Source organism: Cetorhinus maximus, chromosome 5 (assembly GCF_964194155.1).
Source record: "Cetorhinus maximus chromosome 5, sCetMax3.hap1.1, whole genome shotgun sequence".
Taxonomy (NCBI): domain Eukaryota; kingdom Metazoa; phylum Chordata; class Chondrichthyes; order Lamniformes; family Cetorhinidae; genus Cetorhinus; species Cetorhinus maximus.
Window position 1 is genome coordinate 121,233,047 of NC_135883.1, and position 20,033 is coordinate 121,253,079.

The following is a 20,033-nucleotide window of genomic DNA, read 5'->3' on the forward strand; positions in this document are numbered from 1 at the left end:
CATTTCCTAACTTAATTGTTTTTGTTCTTGGAAGATTAACCAAGACGTAATGGTGGAAAGGAAATGGGGGCAGAAAGGAGGACCATGGGAGTTTAATCTGCGTGATCTCTTCCGCTGGTGCCAGCTGATGTTGGCAGATCAGATGCCTGGCTGCTATGATCCAGGCCAACATGTTGCTTTGGTGTATGTAGACCGAATGCGATCTGAAGCAGACAGAAACCATGTAAGCATGCCAACTGAGCTTTTCTGTGATGGTTAACAGTTGCTTTATTTTTAATTCCAGTCAGTCCTTGTAGTAAATCTTGACTATGGAAAGAGCTGTGCATTTTGGTTAAAAGCTACATTGTGTGATTTGTATACCTTTTTCAGAATTGCCTATTATTTTGAGAATTTTTGCAAAATGTTACATCACTACTTGAAAGTACTGTAGATGTAATTCTTTACCCCATCTGAGGAAACCTAGTCCTCTAAGTTAGTGCTTTGATCAACTTGCATTTCATGATTGAACACTCAAGTTAATTTTGCCAAGTACGTGTAGTTTTAAAGATGAGTAACTGAGTTATCTAGTCATAATTAAAACCAAAATGTTTCACGTTGAAGCCTTTCTTAGTGTCATGACATGGCAGATGACGTGTGCCAGGTAGACCAAATCCATGAGGGAAACTTGGCCACGCTATCGCAACAGTTTTGCAATTTATATTTATTACGAGATATGTGCACTGATTTCAGAAGTAATGAAGTCCACCAAGACGTTTAGAGACTTTAAAAATTAATTTAAAATATTTATTAACAAAATAAAAGATTTCAAGCACATACATAAGACTGCAGTTACTTAATACTATAACAAATCCTGAAATCCCTAATTAACTTGACTCTCAGTCACACACCCCCCTTTAAGGTAACAGTCCGAAAAAGATTTTAGGTTTTTAAAAAAACAGCAAGCTAACACAGTACCCACTTGACAGTGGAATTCCAGATGGCTTTCCCCAACTTTAGTTATTGGACACAACATATTTATGCAGGAATGGCTGGAGAATTTTTCAAGGCTGTTTCACACACTCCTGTTAGATCTTACATGGCCTTCAACATAGCCTTTCATTCTCCTTTATATATGTTTCTCTGTCTTTAATATGTAAATTCCATTGTTCCATATATCTTTGGAACTGTACCTTTCCCATAATATAAAAACTTTCATGCTGCCAATATTGTCAGTAACATTTTGAAAAATAAACATGCTCCTTAGTCTTGCTTATCTAGCTAGTTGTAAACCTACTAACATCCCATTGAAATCCAAACAATCCTTTCACTTATCTAAAAAATGCAATTTTCCTTCACACACTACATTGCCAAGCCAGCATCCATGTTTGCTCATTAGCATTTCAAATACATTTCTACACCTAGATTCTTTTGATAATTTCAAGCTTGCAGTCTACCTGACCCCGATTGTAATTAAATCGCACAGACAGAACCATCTATACTCACACCCATAAACCTACTTTACGACAAACCAGAAAAATATTATGAAAGCTATTATACTTTCTTAATGCTTAGCTGTAAAGTGTTCTTTACACTAGAGTAGAAGTGCATTGGAGGTGATAATTGGTAAATCCATTGGAAATTGAAATTGAGGCACATCAGCTCTATTCGCGATCAGCTTGTTTCTTTCACAATCACTTCAGGAAAGAATTGGTGTTGAATTTGTGCTTGTGCAGAACAAACTCTAATGTTGCTTTGGCTATTTAATGTTGCTTCTTATTTCTTTCTGTCCAAGATGCTTTCTGTATTTGAAGGCATATTTCATTCAGAAGGTGATGGAATTCCATCTCATCCTTACACTGGATCCAGAAAATTCCACATCACGCCACAGCAGGTTCAGGTTTGTGATTTAGCTTCGTATACTGTTTGGTAACCCAGTGTTAAATTCTTGCACAAAAGTAAAATTTAGTCAGTCTTTTGAGTTACTGTGACCTTCAAAGCAAATAATTGTAACCATTACTGTTCTTTTTTGTTTTAGGTTGGCTATTCTATGATTTCTCGTAGTGGGCTCGCCATTCCAATATCAAACAAACAGCTGTCCATTCTTCACCATTCGCTTCAGCCACTGGAGTCCATTATGAAGTGCACACAGATGGGCTGGATGGTCATTCTGGTGGGGCCTGCTGCCAGTGGGAAAACCAGCCTAATCCAGCTCTTAGCTCTCCTAACAGGTCAAAATTTAAAAGTCATGGCAATGAACAGTGCGATGGACACCACAGAACTACTCGGTGGATTTGAGCAGGTGAAATATTTAATAGAGCAATTGAGTTTTAAGCAGCATACGTCCGTCAATTCTCTTTAGCCTGCCGATGTTTGTTTCTTGTTCATAGATTTCAGTTACTCCTAATTATTGCGTTGAAATTTGCTGCTCATTAGCATGAGGGGAGGATCTTTTTCGGTATTGTTGCAGCATTTGCACAAACCACTAGAATTGATACACCTGGCACTTAGCCTGTTTATGCTGTAATTTTTATTTAGCCCAGCTGGTCCATGTTAGCGAATTTTCTTTCATTTTATCTCATTTTGCTTTAAACCAATTCCTGATTTTAAGTTCTATTCCGTACCCTTTTTAAATTTCAATTAAACTCCACTGCTTCTCCCCTCTGAAACTCCAATTTTGAAAGTATTGTTTGTACTCTCTTTGCACATCACTGTGTTGTCAACTTACCCTGGACACTGCTTACCTTTGTGACTTTAAACACATCAGTGCTGCAAATTCCTGTGTACACTGCTATAGAACCAAATGAGCTTACAGCAGAGGCTATTTGGCCCAAGCCATGTTCTGGTTCTCAGTTGGACAAAGCTAAAGTTAATCTCACTACTCATCTGTTTCCCCCATAGACATGTATCATGCTGTTATTTATTCAAATTTCCATTTAGATGCAATGGTCTGTACCTAAATCGCTCCCTCTGACGAAGCATTCTGTTCCCCCAACAACCAACATTGTACAAAAGTCTTTTGTAATCTGTCTTTGACTCTCCGACTGCATCAAATTAATGACTCTCATCAATGCCTCCTGAGCCAGAGGAAGTACACTCAACTCTTTCCCACCACACCCCACCCCCCCACCAAAAAAAAGTTGCATCTTGGCTTTCTCTGCTCCTGTGAAAGAGTCCCAATATCTCAAGTCTCTTATAACAATGATTTCCCATCTTTTGGCATGATCCTGTTGAATCCATGCAGGGCACCTCAATAACTTCAATGTCATTTCTATAATGGGCACCAAAAACTGCCGCCTGGACTCTAATTAATTGTGGCCTAGCTGTTGGCTTATCCAAATGTTTCATAACCTCTTTCTCTTGTACTCTGTGCATAATTTATAAAACCCAAAGTGTAATTGGCATTTGTATTTTTGTTTCTTACACATTTTGAAAAATCTTCGCAGATTTTTCCATTTTTATTGTTGGAAACAAAACTACGTCAGACGTGAGTCTCTATTCTCATTCAGTTTTGGACACTTCTGTTTTATGTGTCTGTCATGGCATCATTTGCAGGACAATGGTTTACTCAATATTGTTAATAACCTTGTATAAAGAAGTTGATTTTCAATAAATCCTCGTGGATGCTCTTGCCTAGGCCATCACTTCTGTCGGTTTCGATCAAATTGCATGTTTAACATCTATCTTTTGATTCAAAAGAGCACAATGGCAATGCACTCGCTCACCTCAAGCTGAAAGATGGAAGATTCTGAAGGAGGAGAAAACCATGTTGATGGGTTTTATGTGTGCTTGCAGGTTGACATTTTTCGCCCTTGGCAGAGTTTAGTTGGGAAGGTGAAGGATGTTGTCAGTGCTGTCACCAGAGACGTTCTGCTCTCTGTAGACACTGTCCCTGATGGTGGTGTTCTTCTCAAACTCTGGAATTCATTCCTGATCAGTCATTCACGTTGCCTGAATGAAGATCGTAGTTCTGGCATTTCTTCTGATGCAATGACCAAACTGGAGAGTTTACTTATTCTTCTTCAGCGCTTTAACAGCAAACTGAACACACTCTCACCTTCAGGTATGTATTTTGGGGGATATTTCTAAATGCAAGGAATGATGTTCTAAATGATTTGTGAGGTTTCGCAAAATAAGGCTTTTCTTTCAAATTGAATTAGAATTTTTTAAGGATGTTGACCAAATTAAGCAACTTAAATTCCAGAATATTTACACAGTAAAAATGATTTTGAATGAGTAAATTTAAACATGCATCCAGCTGCAGAACTGAAGATATTGCTGATTTTCTTTAATTTAGAAGAAGTGTTCCACTGATTGCCCACCCGTACCTGCACATGTAGTCGTTCATCTAGAGTGACCGATCATGGCTGTTGCAGGGTATTTTACAGATCTGCAATCACGTACAGTCATTCAGCAATGTTACTGTATAAGTGATAAGTGGAAGCCTTAGTTGTGAATTTCAACCTTTTTAATGTGTTTCTTAGATGTGATGGGAGTGTTGCATATCTCTCTGAATCGAATAAATTTACTGTCAAAACTTAATGGCTAGTTTATTTGCATGTTAATTTTTTTTCATTGTGTCCTTTTAGAAGTTGTGCTGCCTTTTGAGTAGTTGTCAGTAATGTGCTGTTTCTTATTTTTGTGCTTCAGAGTTTTCAGAATTGATCACAGAATTCCAGCATTTTAAACTCCAGCGCAGTCAATCTTTGGATTGCCAAAGCCATGGCACGTTTGAGTGGGTTGATGGGATGCTTGTACAGGCTTTGAATTCTGGTGATTGGCTGCTGCTGGATAATGTTAACTTCTGCAGGTAAGACAATTATCTGGAAGTACTGTTCCATAATATTGTAGATTCTGACGTTCTTGTAAACGCCCTCAAAATTAGGCCATTACTCGTCAGTGCCTATTTAAGATGCAGGCAAAATGCACCACATGTGGAAGTTGCAGGAATTTGCATCTGCTGTAAATGTTATTAAAATAGGATTGACTCACTGATGCATGGAGGAGTCTGTTGGGTTTAAGTGTATATTTATCCATTTACTAATCATATGATGCGCTTTTATACTTATTATTTAGTCCTTCTGTGCTTGATCGTCTAAATGCTCTTTTGGAACCTGGAGGAGTCCTTACCATTAGTGAAAGAGGGGTGATTGATGGCACCAGCCCAACAATTGTCCCACACCCAAATTTCAGGTAAGCAGTAAAGGTGTTTGCTGTCCTTAGTGGCGATTTAGGGCTGGCGAAAGGCACCTATTTTTAAAAAATTATTTCTAGATGTTAACTGTTTTAATTTAGAAAACCAGTAAGACGTAACTGGAGCCAATCTTTGAACACAAAAGCATTTGTTTACACACTTGCAGATTCCAAGCAAGTGCCTCCTAACCGAATAACCACAGTCTTTACGCCAGTGTCTTTCTTCTTCAGTTCTCTGCCCAAAGGCAGTTCCTACCCACAGCACCACAACCTCTACCATAGGTAGGGCAGGCAGGGAGGCAGGTCTCAACTCCACCACAGCTTTGGCTGCCCAGCCAACTCTGCCAAAACCCCCCCCCCCAACCCCCAAGGACTCAGAGTTTCTGTGGGAATATGCACTTTTTTACATGCATGTTGTAGCCTGCAGCTAAGAATAGTGCTGGTAGGGGCTCCAATTTCTTTCCATCGCAATGTTCAATGGTCTGAGACATGTCAATGCTTCAAAAATTAGGATTTGTGAATCAAACCTTTGCAAACTCTGTCATTCCTCAAATTTTTGCAGTCTGGAGGGGTGGTAACATGCTGCAACCAGTATTACGTCAACATTACGTCTTGCCTCATCTGATTGCTACCTGTTCTGTTAGTGTTACTTCCTTTCCCCCCCGTCCCCAGTCTGCCATTCACAGATTGTCTCTTTGATCAACTATGTTTTAGCAGTGAAGGCGGCTTTCTATTGATGAATTTCAGGGTAGTTTTGCTATGAAGCATGATAGGCTCCTTTCTCCACCCATCCATCAAACAGCTCACTTCTAAGATAAGAACAAAATACTGCGCATGCTAGAAATCTAAAATGAAAACAGAAAATGCTGGAAAAACTCAGCAGGCCTGGCAGCATCTGTGGAGAGAGAAACAGAGCCCTGACGAAGGGTCACATAAACTCGAAACATTAATTCTGCTTTTCTCTCCACACACGCTGTCAGACCTGCTGAGTTTTTCTAGAATTTTCTGTTTTGGCTCACTTTTGTCCTAAATTGGCTTGAATTAGGCCAGGGGGGTGAAACTCCTTGTCTTGACTTCAGGGTTTCCTTCCCATAACCTTGGACTACATAGGGCACAAACAATTGCAATTTATTTTCTCTACTACTGTTGTTTAATGTGCATATTTCAATTTATTGGTAATCATAGCAACAAGCACTGTCTTCCTGGCAGCCACTGATGCAAAGCAGTAATGAACCACATGAAAATTCACAAAACTGAGCATTATATTTTCTCTTGGTAATGCCGACCTGAGGTGAAGTTGTTTTGTTTTGCTGCAAGATGGTCAGAATAGGGCCAGTGCTCTACTGCAAAACTCTGCCAACCTCCCCTCAATGACAGCACCTTTCACTTCCTCAGCCTACCCTCACACTCAGTCCTCTAGGGAAGAATCACCTGAAACTCATGGCCAGTCATTTCCTTTTGAAGGGGCCTGTCTACTCGTCATCCTCCACCCAATTTTCTCCTCTCCTCAAACATGGAAGAGCAATTAGCAGCAATATTTGGCACTTCTAAATACTTTTATTTTCCTCTAAAGAGCTCACAAGCCTTTTTAAATTCACTTTCCATGAACTGACGATGTTGTAAAAATGTCCTTAAGATACTAACCAATACTGTTTTTCAGTTTTCACATTTTAACTGCCTTTTTATTTTAAAATAGGCTCTTTATGACGATGGATCCAGCGCACGGGGAAATCTCTCGGGCCATGAGAAATCGGGGGATTGAAATTTATGTTGCGGGAGAGCAAAATGCAGACTCTTTGGATAAACAGGATATTAAAACACTGTTACACGGACTTGGTTTTGTTGGAGACCTTCCATGCACTGAGTTGATGGCATTGTGTTCGGAAGTGAAGGAAATCACAGCAGGTAAACGGAACATTTAAAATCAATCAAATTCAACTTTTTTTGGTCAACTGTGGTTCCAGCTGTGTTGTCAGACAAGAACAGGAGTGTTTCTACATTTAATTGGAGCTGTTGTGCTTCCCAGTGCTCATCTTGTATTACATTTGGGTTTAGAGTGTAATTGTAAAATGTTTAGTTCTGGTGAAATGTGTGTTTGAATGCCTCTGATTTATCACTTTGATTGATTGTTTTTTTTTCTTTTTGTTTAAAATAAAGGTACTTCTTCCTCCATCTCTTCACTTCTCCACGCTGCTGTTCTTATTGTTCAGCAGCTGAAACACGGTGTCAACTTGGCTGACGCATTCCATCGAGCTTGTTCTGAAGTGTTTGTCCTTTCTCAGACTTCTCGAGCTCGTCAGGAGGTGAGGTTTAAGGACGCTCTTCTGAAGGGAGTTCACAATTTCTAACAACTTAGATTGAAGGAAGTTAACATTTTAGCATGAATATAGCCATGCATGTATATTTGTTAACTTCATAAATAATGAGTTGTCATACATGCTGCAGTATTGGACCATGCACAACCTAGCAGACATATTTTCAATTGTGTGAAAGTTATTGTCATCGCTTTCACCTGTGAAGCAATCTTAATTTTTCTGCCTTCTTGGTTACAACTACATTGAGTTGAAAGTAAAAGCTTTTAAATATGGCATAGATTATTTTAAGAGCCATCAACACCTTTTTATGTTGCAGCAAGTACAGGAACTGGTGGAGAAGCACAAACTCACATTGATGTCACCTGAGTCCTGGGGTGATTCCTTGGTCTCTTTGGGATTGTGGCCAGATTCTATCCCATCAGCGGTGTTTACAGCGGAGGAATCCATGCTGTCCATGGTCCATCGGGATGGACAGGTGCTTGCCTACTGTTTGAACCAACTGAGTTTGCCCAACAACAGGTATGCTGAAAGCATTTAGGAAACATTAGCAAAGGACCAAATTATGTCCACTAAACTAACAAACTTGCTAAAGTTGGGTTGTTTCCAATATGTGTCATCTGACTTACTATCATTATTTCATGTTTACCTTGGTTAAAAATGATTGCTCGCATCAAAAACTGTCACTAGCCAATGGTGCAGGTATTTCAAATCTGATCAGCCATGAGAAGTTGCACAATCTTAAAACGGGACTATTACCTATATACTCGGTGTACAGTTGTGTTTCTCTATAATTTCATGGCCAAGACGGAACATTCAGTCCAGGAGGAATACAGGTGCAGAGCTGGCGTCTAGCACTCTGACAAAATGCATTGGAGTTCCACCAAGAAGTTCTGCATAAAAGGCCTTCTGTCATTCTGCAAGCCACTTCATACTAGATGGAAAACTTAAATGATGCATGTTAGCTCACATTCATAGTACAGAATGATTTGATGCTATAAGCATCAGCACAAAAACGAGAAAAATATCCATGCGGAGTGGTTGAGGCAAATTGCATAGGTGCCTTTAAGCAGGAATTAGATAAGTACATGAGGGAGAAAGGAATTGAAGTTTATATAGCAAGCGTTCGATGAAGTAGGGTGGGAGCAGACTGTCATGTCAATCATACACAGTGGAATAGACAAAGTGGGCTGAACGACCAGTTGCTCTGCTGTAGATTTTAATTCTGTGAAAAGAACGTTTTTGCTCCCCATCAACATCAGTAAATGCACTGCTGTAATCCTAGTAAAACGCCCTATCCCTGGTGTCTCTCAGTGACAGCAACAAACATGATCAACGGTCATTTTTAGATCACAACATAAGAAACAGGAGCAGGAGTAGGCCATTCAGCCCATGAAGCTGCTCTGCCATTAAGTAAGATCATGACTGACCTGATTGTGGCCTTCACTCCACTTTCCTCCCTGCCTCCCATAACCCTTGACTCCCTTTATCGATCAAAAATCTATCACTTAGCCTTGAATATATTCAATGACCCAGCTTCTGCTGATCTTTGTGAAAGAGAATTCCACAGACTAGCAGACTCTGAGGGAAGAGATTCCTCCTCCATCTCCATCTCTACATCTTAAATGTATTTTGAAATTGTGCCCCCTAGTTCTAGATTCCGCCATGAGAGGAAACATCCCCTCAGCATCCTGTCAAACCCCCTCAGAATCTTGTATCTTTCATTAAGATCATCTCTCATTTTTCTAAACTTCAATGAGTCTTGGCCCAACCTGCTCAACCTTTAGTCATAAGACAAATCCTTCATTCCAGGAATCTGCCTTGTGAACCTTGTCTCCGAACTTCCTCCAGTGCAAGTATATCCCTCAAGTAAGAAGACTTAAACTGTAGACTGTACTCCAGGTGCCTTCTCAGTGTATGACACTTTTTGATGCCATGGGAGAAATTATGTATGAGCTGATGTTATCTGGTAGCGGCAGCTTCTCTCTTTGATATGCATCTTGATGCAAAGTAGCTCTTTAGCCTAGTTTGACAGGTTCACCATGGGTATGAAAGTATGAGGTGGGGCTGTATCGCATGTGGTCTTTTACCGCATAGCTTAGCTATTGCATCAGTTTGTTCATGGTCAGCTCATGGTACTTTCCTGGTATCAGATTGCTTTGCTCATTGCCAAAGTTTGGGGAAAAGTCCGCAGCCTCTATACAGGGCTAACTTTAGATGAGCATCCAACACAATGTAACCAGTTGGAATTTCTGCGCACCATAGATATTTGCAGGTGATTTTGGGCCCAGTTTGTCTACCAGCTCTTTGCTAGAACAATTCAACGTTAATCCCACTGCTCCATGCTCTTCCCCAAAACCCTACATCTTCTCATTTTTATTATATCTCATGAAATAATTATACAGTTTTTCCCGTTTAAAAAACAAAGTATTGTTCTTTGTCTTGACCAGTCTACGTGGCAAAGTGTTGTACTACAACAACTAGTTGTGAGGGGAACTTTTACCTAAGCTGCCTGTCATTCTTTTGGTAACCATTTTAAATATGTGACTCTCCAACCAAAATAACCTTTCCTATTCAGCCTATCAAAGTTCTCATAATTTTGAAGACTTGAATGAAGTCTCCAGAAGGCATTTCTAGAAGGCATTTGATAATGTGCCATATCAAAGGTTATTATGGAAAATAAAAGCACATGGTGTAGGGGGTAACATATTAGCATGGATAGAATGACTGGCTGGCTGGCTGGCAGAAAGCAGAGAGTATGCATAATTGGGTCTTTTTCGAACTGGCAGAATGTGACGAGTGGAGTCCCACAGCGGTCTGTGCTGGGGCCACAACTTTTTACGATTTACATCAATGACTTGGATGAGGGGAGTGAAGACATGGTAGCTAAATTTACTGATGACACAAAGATAGGTAGGAAAGTACGTTGTGAAGAGGACATGAGGTTGCAGATGGATATCGGGATATCGATAGGTTGAGTGAGTGGGCAAAAATCTGACAAATGGAGTTTAATCTGGGAAAATGTGAAGTTGTTCACTTCGGCAGGAAGAACAAAAAAGTAGAGTATTACCTAAATGGAGAAAGGCTGCATAATTCTGAGGTGCTGAGGGATCTCGTGTTCTAGTACATGAGTCACAAAAAGTTAGTATGCAGGTGCAGCAAGTGGTTAAGAAGACTAATGGAATGCTGTCCATTATTAACAGAGGGATTGAACACAAAAGTAAGGATGTTATGCTTCAGTTATACAGGGCATTGGTGAGACCACATCTCGAATACTTGTGCAGTTTTGGTCTCCTTATTTGAGGAAGGATGTAAATGCATTGGAGGCGGTTCAAAGGAGGTTTACTGGATTGATACCTGGAATGAGCGAGTTGTCTTATGAGGAAAGATCGGACAGACTGGGCTTGTTTCCACTGATGTTTAGAAGAGTGAGGGGTGATTTGATTGAAGTATACAAGATCCCGAATGGCCTTGACAAGGTGGATGTCAAAAGGATGTTTCCTCTTGTAGATGAGTCCAGAGCTAGGGAACACTGTTTTAAAATTAGAGATGAGGAGAAATTGTTTCTCTCGAGCAGGTTGTGCAACTTTGGAACTCTGCTTCAGAAGGTGGTGGAAGTGGGGTCATTGAATATTTTTAAGGCAGAAGTAGATAGATTCTTAGGCAAGGGAATCGAAGGGTATCGGGGTTAGATGGGAATGTGGAAATCGAAACACAAGATCATCAGCCATGATCTTATTGAATGACGGAGTAGGCTTGAGGGGCCGAATGGTCTCCTATTCCTATTTCTTCTGTTTTTATGTTCCTTTTAGCCTTCTCGGTAGTTTCAGTATATCTGGTCATGTTTAATACCCATACCTTCCTATCCTGGTGATACTGTACTGAATGCTGCCTAAGGCTTTAAAGTTCTTGCTTTAATTGAACACTCAAAATTCTGCATGAGACCCGAACCGTATTCTATCCAAATGTGTGACATTTACTCCATAGATAAAAGCAAAACAATGCGGATGTTGGAAATCCGAAATAAAATCAGAAAATGCTGGAAAAACTCAGCAGGTCTGGCAGCATCTGTGGAAGAAGAGTCATACGGACTCGAAACATTATCTCTGTTTCTCTGTCCACAGATGCTGCAAGACCTGCTGAGTTTTTCCCAGCATTTTCTATTTTTACTCCATCCCTTTTATCTAGCCAAACATTCATCTCTTCAAAACACCATTCCGATTTGTCAAACATGAGCTGCCTTTGACAAATCCTTCTGCTTGTCCTTAATGTAGTTTGCCCAGAATTTGTTTTCCCCTTTCACGGTTCCCAGCAGCTTACGCACCAGCAGTTGCCACCTAGTATTTTCTAGAGGCTGGTTTCAATGGTGAGCAGACAGAAGAAAAAAGTTATGTGCCTTTTGCTTTAATGCTAATATGAAATTCAATCAAATGCTCCCTTGGTAGTCACACAAAATAAATTTGAGCAAAGACATGCAAGAGGTTGAAACACCAATTGGAAATTTTCACAATATACAGTATGTCATGGCAAAGCTGCAAACATTGAATACAACATTTGACACAGACAAATGCAACACATTGCCTGTGTTAAAACAAGTCAAGTGAATGGGGCAACATTGCTGCCCCAAGATCAATCAAAGAGCCATTCATGATGATTGTATAATGATGTCTGAACATGACATTAGAACTTCCACACTATCCGTTTAGAAAAGTTACACCTATAGAAAAGGATTGAAAAGCAAAAAGAGCATAATTTCACCAAGATGACGCCAGGGAAGATAGTGTTGGAATGAGAGGAAAAGGTGTGTGCAATAGACAGATGGAAGAGGATGGACAAAAAGGAAGATCAACTTGCCAGAATAATATCCTTAAAGATTTTATTTTTATTTTCTAGAGCCGGTTATTTTTTATTTTTAATAAGTAGCTGATGTTTGTCACAAATGATCCTCTGTGAGCGATGAGGAAAAAATGGATTTATGTTTTTTTTTAAAAAATTGTTCCTTCAACATTAGATTATGCACGTTTCTGCAAAATAATGTTTGTAAAGGATGTTGTGTTCTCCCTTCCCTGATTCAGGTCTCGACCTCTGACACTGACTGATCTCGAGCTAGTTTTGCAATCCTGTAACATGGACAGTCTTTTATTCTACGGCCATAAAACAGCAACTCAAGTCACTGAGTTATCTATGGTTCCTGCAGTTATCAGGCTGGTCACAGAGAAAGCATCTAATCAAGATTGGCTGTTGAGGGCCAGGTGGTTGTGCCACATAGCAAAAACCCACCGACAGTTACCAGGTAGAGTACTGCTATCAGTGTTCAACTATGTATATTTGATGATGATACAATTCTGTCATGCTAGTTAGTGAAATCATTCAGTTAGTGACTTTTTGCATAACTGGGGTCATAGGAACATACAAATTAGGAACAGGAGTAGGCCACTCGGCTCCTTGAGCCTGCTGCGCCATTCAATAAGATCATGGCTGATCTGATTGCAACCTCAACTCCACATTCCTGCCTACCCCCGATAACCTCTCACCCCCTTGCTTCTCAAGAATCTATCTAGCTCTACTTTAAAAATATTCAAAGACTCTGCTTCCACTGCCCTTTTGAGGAAGAGAGTTCCAAACACTCATGACCCTCTGGGAGAAAACATTCCTCCTGATCTCTCTCTCTTAAAAGGGTGACCCCTTATCTTTAAACAGTGACCCCTAGTTCTAGATTCAAAAAATATTATTTTTGTGAAGAATTTTCATTTCGCACAAGAGGAAACATCCTCTCCACATCCACCCTGTCAAGACCCCTAAGAATCTTAAAGGTTTCAATCAAGCCATCAGTTGATACAACATAGTGCAGACTACCTAACTACACTGTAGGTGTACCTACGCCAGGAAGGCAGCTCACTATCACCTTAAAGGCAATTAGGGATGAGCAACAATTGCTGGCCTTGTCAGTAATGCTCATATCCCAGGAAAGGATTAAGTGCCAATTGTAATATCCGCTTGTGCTCAAAATTGTATTCAGATTTGCCCCCTACATAATGATAAAGGTGTAACTTTTAACATTTACTTTGTTTTGTATAGATTATCTAAATCATTTAATCATATTGCACATTTGTTTAATTGCTATAAAATATGCATGGAAGTATGACTTAGAAACCTGATTTTACACATTCTTGCAAAAGAATGTGAACATTCTGAATTATAAAGGCAATATACAGCAATAAAAGATTTCTTATTATGTGGATTGTATAGGTCATTAACAAGTAAAAGCTCAAAATAGATGTGGAGTTGTCTGCATGTACACTATTATAAATCGTATATGCAGTAATTTTAGTTGATATATGTGGCTTTTTTTTAACCTGCAGAATTGGTGTGTGCCCAACTGGAGGCAGGGGCAAAGGCTCTTAATGTAGTTTACTCCAGCGTACTGCCTGCAGGAATGAAAGAAGTTATACAGCAACTACAGCTCGATGCAAATGGTAACATACGCTCAGGTGAACTGGTAACATAATTGAGGCATGGGAAGAAGTTGGGTGGATTTATGAAGAGTCATACGGACTCTGTCTTGCTCTCCGCAGATACTGTTAGACCTGCTGAGTTTTTCCAGCATTTTCTGTTTTTGTTTCAGATTTCCAGCATCTGCAGCATTTTGCTTTTATCTTGATGGATTTAACTGAGTGATTAGCATGAGATTAGATCTTTTCACTAAAGTCAATACATAGTGGTATTCCTTAGCCCTGAGAAGTGACATGTTTATGGATAATGTTTGAGATTCTGCACTCAATTTGGGGGAAAGATAATGTTTAAAAAAGAAAAAAATCTTTAATTTTTTTAGGGGTTGGATGTGCAAACCTGCAAAAGTTTTGGGATGAACAAAGGACATAAATGCCTTAGTTTTTCTTCTTCTTTTCTGTCATTCGTTTTAAATTGATGACCTACCCCTTCTTTCCCCCTGCCCCTCCCCTACTCACCCCACACCACTCCCATTCTCCACACCAGGGGAAAGAGATCTTTCCCTATTAAAAATCCTTCATAATTGTAAAAATCTCTTTGGAATCTTTTCTTAGCCTTCATTGATCCATTAGAAGTAGTTTCAGTATCTTCTTGATACCAGCTCTGGTGAATCCATGCTTTCTCGGGGTTTAATTTATTTTTTCATAATGGGGCATCCAAAACAGGATGCTTTCAGGTACCTGAACTGTTTCCTAAGAAAATATTATTTTTGTGAAGAATTTTCATTTTTTCTTTTACTATTGTTTTCTGTTATTTATGTAAAACCCCAAATTATTTGTTTTTATTATTGCTTTGGTTATCCACCCTTGCCCTTAAGACAATTCTCCACTGGAGCAAGTACAAGAGAACAGTTATTGTGTGTGTTTTTAACTGTGTATTTTATAGGCCTGCTCTATAGTATGGAGAACATGGGATGTTGGTCCAGATTTTTTTTTTGATGTCCTTTTGAGTGACTTCAAAATCTCTTAATTTGGCTGCGTTCTCTAGAAATATCACTGAGCACTTTATCCACAGGACTCTTGTAATTGATCTTGAAATTTCGCTATCACTCTTCATTTGTAAAGATACCTCAATAAACTTGAACACATTAAAAGGGGCTTTAAGCATTTCTAAGATTCCCCCAACAAGGAAAATGCTGCACTATACAACACGAATTAAAGTGAAAACATAATGCAATTTATTTTTCTTTGCACAAACATTCTCACCAATAAATTACTTGTGCACCTGAACATTTCATTAGCTGTTACGTATAGTATCTTTTCGTATCAGTTACATCAACTTATGTAGCTTCTGATCTTGTTTCTAAGGCTTCACTCATTACTTTTTTTTTAAGTTTAGGCACTGGAACATGGCATCGGTGTCCACATGGTAAAGTCCCATAAGACTTCCCATTTCCTATTTGTTCTTTTTGGTGTTGGTTGAGTTGAATATTGCCCAACACTGGGTGAATCCCATACAAATAGGATTGTGGTATCTTTTATCGTTACCTGAACAATTGACAGTGGCAGATGAGGCTTTATCTGAAAGATGCTTTCTTCAAAATGTTGCATTTCCACTATATTTTAAGTGTCAGCCTAGGTTACATGTTTCAACCCTGGAGTGAGACTTAAAGCGTGACCTACACCGCTCGGAACATCACTAATTAAGCCAAACCAAGGTACTTAAATTCGCAAATTATGAACTTCCACTTTTCAACACGTCAATAAACGAACTCAAGATATAGATGTGTGCGCGGCAGGCATTTTTCTGTTGAGGCCTGATGCAAGCAGCACTCTACCTCTTCACTTTCCCTGCTCCCTCCATCAAAAAAAAAAATCTTGGTCCAAAACCATCGAACGTTTCTTTTCTTTCACAGAGAGTACTTCAATTCCTATGGATCCGCGATGGAACCAGCAACATTTTGATATTTTGCTAAATTCTATGGCATATTCTGGGCTGCATTGTTCAAAAGAGCTTCAAGTGCAGCTCTGCTCCATCGCTAACAGGTAAGCAAAATTACTTTAGCAGAGCCAAACGTTTGATTTAAAGTCAGGGAATGTCTGTGTTTTTGTTATTGCACTTGCTCAGTGCTCAGTTTGGGTTCCACTAGGTTTATTCTGCCTCAGACCTCAGCACATCCTGGGCCCCAAGCATGGGTACAAGAGTGGAATTCCATAGGTTAACGTGACTGCCCTTGACCTCATGGCAGCATTTGACTAAGTGTGGCACCAAGGAGCACTTGTAAAAATAAAATAGGTGGGGTTGAGAGGGCAAGTTCTTCACTGGCTGGAGCCATATCTGGCACAAAGGAAGATGGCTGCAGTTAACCAGTCATCTCAGTTGTGGCAGGAGCCCCATAGGGAAGTGTCCTAGACTCAGTTATCGTCATTGACCTTTCTTTGATCATCAGGTGGGGCTGTTCTCTAATTGCAATTCAACTCCATTTGGAATTCTTCAACAAAGCAGTCCACGACTGCATGCAGCAATACCTGGACAACATTCAGGCATGGGCTGATAAGTGGCAAGTGACATTCATGCCACACACATGCCAAGCAGTGACTGTCTCCAACAAGAGAGAATGTATCTCCCCATGACATTCAATGGCATTACAATCACTGAATCCCCCATTAGCAACACCCTGGGGGTTACCATTGACCAGAAAACTGAACTGGACCAGCCATAAAAATACTGTGGCTACAAGAGCATTCAGAGGCTAAGAACCCTGTCGCAAGTAATTCACTTTCTAACTCCCCAAAGCTTGTCCACCATCCAGCAGGCACAAGTCAGGACTGTGATGGAATACTAATCACTCTGTCTGGATGAGTGTGCAGTTCCAACAACACTCAAGAAGCTCATACCATGTAGGATAAAGCAACTCACCTGATCATTCATAAAATTCGATTCGCCTAACCTGCAGTTGGACATTCTGACAGATTTTGAACTTCTAATGTGTCTGAACTTTTGTGAAATGATCGTGCTCTGTGCACTAATTCTGCACATAGACAGTTTCATGTTTGTTTTTGTTCAACTTTGTAGGATGGCACTTCTGATGGACAGGGAGGAAAGAGGATACATGGAGAAAACGTTGTTGTCTTCTGATGCTGCAAAAAAATCAGGCAGGCGAAGTGCTTTAAGGGTATCCATTGCGTTCCAGAAAGGTAACCAAACAAAAGTTCCTGTCAAACAGGGAAAAGGGGCTTTATGTTTCATAGCATCTTTTCTTCATCTTTTGCAATGAAATTAAGTTTGCTTTATTGCTTCAAATACATGTCTTTTGAGCTACCTGAACATGGGGCAAGTTTTTTTTTGGTGTTGTACTTGGTCTATTTCACTGGGCACAGTGTTTGGAAGAAAATCAGGTGAGGAAGATCTTCTAAACATAAGAAAACCAGCTTCATTTTTCCATCTATTGATGTAATCTCTGGTTGGTTACCTTAAGAGCTTATAATCATCCTGCTCTGATTTTTTTTCTCCTTGGAGATGTGGTCAGGAGTAATAATAGGAGAAGCAATCACATTATCAGTTCATGTCTGCCTGACGTTTGCTGTGAGCCCTGGAGGAGAGTCTCTAAGTAATGTTTCAACTGCTGGTAATACAGAATGAAGCTAAATGTGTAAAACTAGCTGTACTGATTAATCCTACATTTGGAATACTCTTTGTGCTAATTGGGTCCTTGGTATATAAATAGTTCCACACAAATGATCTGAAGAATGACCACATGCAAGGAATATAAATGCTCAAATCTAAAATTTTAAAGAAGCCTTTGTTTTATTCTTTTAGGAATGGTGAACTTTGATGACCTGCCTCACCCAGTCTTGGCTCACCTTGCTGCTTTCTTTGAAGCCTGGGATGCCTGTGTGGTGCAGTGCATAAAGTCTCCGTTTTCCAATCTGGAAGATGATGTCTTCCATGAGGCAAGTATTAATCACCATCCTTAACTTGTATCATGTGCTCGTTGATCTGCTACTAGCTTTGGAACATGCTACATTGGAAAGATATAGTGTGTGATACAGGCCAACCGATGCATCTTTCAGGCCTGCCAGTGTGAATATGGATAATTACGATCTGTAACTATTGTGCTGTTTCTGATGAAGTTCCATCCCTAATCTCCCATTGTAGCTGTAATGTTGCATATTAGTGAGTCGATCTCCCATGGCGTGGTACGTGGAGTCCAGATCAAATGCAATTGTGCAGTTTACAGATGAAGTGGAGTTAGCGGGCAGGATACAGAGTGTACAGATGTAATTCATCTCCATTTTAAAGTCACTTATACTGACAATTGTGTTAATTTGGTTTTATAAATACAGTGAAATGGAAAAACCTGTAATTTGGGAAGCAAAGATGTCAAGTTAGTCACTCTGCAGTACGGGCTGAGGAGCTGGGAGATAAAAGACCAACAATACAATGTCACAATTGTGAGGAAGGCATAATTACAGTGAGATTAAGTTTCTGTTTTTTAAAAAAAAACTTTAAAAGGACATGCGAATGTACAATTTTAAAATATTATAGATAGCTATGTTGGAATGTTTGAACAGTTGCAGTCTGTATAGGTATTTGTTTGAGAATGAGACACTGAAAGCTGTTATTTCTGTTATGTGACCAGCCTCAATAATAGGGCATTCTTCAATGTCAGTCACTATTTTCTGACCTCTCTAGGTGCAGTGTAACACTTTGTGGCGGGATCGATTCTGGATCGTTTCAGACAGAGTTACTACAGATCCTGAGGGAATAGCGTTGCTCTCTCTCCACTGGCATTGGGTCATGAAACACCTCCTGAAAGATCATCTCAGTCTGTTATCTGACTCATCTCAGTATGTACAAGTATAATTTGTGTCTAGCATCCTGACCTTTTGACTGTATAATTCTGTTGGAGTATTCCATCTTTTGTATTCGGTCAAAATAGCATTTAAATTGCCTTAACTTAGCAGCATTCTTGTATCATGAGTCTGAAGATTTTTCTTGTTAATATAATGGCTAAAGCAGTTCAGAGGCTGAAGATATTCTGACTCTGGTATCTTTGGTTCTTAGAAACTTCTTTGCATAACAAGTAACAGTACATTTTTGCTCTATGGCATTTGAAACTTGATGGGCAGTAATTGCAAGCTAAGCATCTTGTTATAACTAGATAAGTTAAGAGTTGACATGTCGATGATATGAAGGAGTTACCATTCTGTCACTAGCATATTGCCAACTTTTTAAAAATTGGTACTAAGATTTAGCAGTAGCCTGGACCAGAGGTACCAAAACGTAGACGACAGCTATCCAAAATAGCTGGCTCGGACAAACTTTGGTGAGGCCAAGACATTGTGAAATACCCATTATCATACCTCCATTATAGTTAATGCTGCCAAAGTACAGATTGTCTAGGCAGCTGTCTCATAATTTCTGTTTGGGCAAATGTTCTGCGGCTCCACTTCCTTCTTACCTCACCGAACATCATAAAACACAACTTTAGTGATAAATATTATGTAGATGTGAGTGGATTTGAGTATTTTTAAATTAATATTGAAGTATGTAGCTCCTCTTTAGCTCTTTCTATGTCAAATCATCTGTATTAGTGGTTGTAGAGTTATTAATGAATATTACTATACCTGTTTGTAAGCCAGTATGTTTATAGAGAATGAAAAAATTACTAAAATGAAATATTGCACAATTATAGCTGTTTGATGTTTAAATAAATAGTTGGCAGTATTCGGAGGGCATTCATCCTACTGCCTCCGAATGCTGAGGGAAAGTTAATTTTGTACAATTCAAGTTGGATATTATTTGTAATTCTTAAAAAGAGTAACAGCAATTCTATAGATAAAAGCAAAATACTGCAGATGCTGGAAATCTGAAACAGAAACAAAATATGCTGGAAAAACTCAGCAGGTCTAACAGCATCTGTGGAGAGAAAAAAAAAAGAGTTCATGTTTCGAATCCTTATGACTTCTTCAGAGCTGAGAAAAAGAGTCATAAGGACTCAAAACGTTAACTTTTTTTTTCTCTCCACAGATGCTGTTAGACCTGCTGAGTTTTTCCAACAGCAATTCTACAATGGTTTTCTCCTGCTAAGGAGTATGA

General features: G+C 39.5%; 1 protein-coding gene across 1 annotated transcript in view; it reads left to right on the forward strand.

Annotated features, from left to right (window-relative positions):
• Positions 1-20,033, forward strand: part of mdn1 (midasin AAA ATPase 1) — a 227,351-nt gene that overhangs the window by 103,265 nt on the left and 104,053 nt on the right. The window contains exons 40-54 of the mRNA XM_078542396.1: positions 35-223; positions 1,772-1,876; positions 2,015-2,278; positions 3,772-4,039; positions 4,627-4,786; positions 5,053-5,169; positions 6,866-7,074; positions 7,327-7,472; positions 7,801-8,003; positions 12,557-12,774; positions 13,844-13,957; positions 15,847-15,976; positions 17,007-17,128; positions 17,751-17,884; positions 18,627-18,781. Coding sequence (XP_078398522.1) covers positions 35-223; positions 1,772-1,876; positions 2,015-2,278; positions 3,772-4,039; positions 4,627-4,786; positions 5,053-5,169; positions 6,866-7,074; positions 7,327-7,472; positions 7,801-8,003; positions 12,557-12,774; positions 13,844-13,957; positions 15,847-15,976; positions 17,007-17,128; positions 17,751-17,884; positions 18,627-18,781 — 2,534 coding nt within the window. The remainder of the gene's footprint in view (positions 1-34; positions 224-1,771; positions 1,877-2,014; positions 2,279-3,771; positions 4,040-4,626; positions 4,787-5,052; positions 5,170-6,865; positions 7,075-7,326; positions 7,473-7,800; positions 8,004-12,556; positions 12,775-13,843; positions 13,958-15,846; positions 15,977-17,006; positions 17,129-17,750; positions 17,885-18,626; positions 18,782-20,033) is intronic.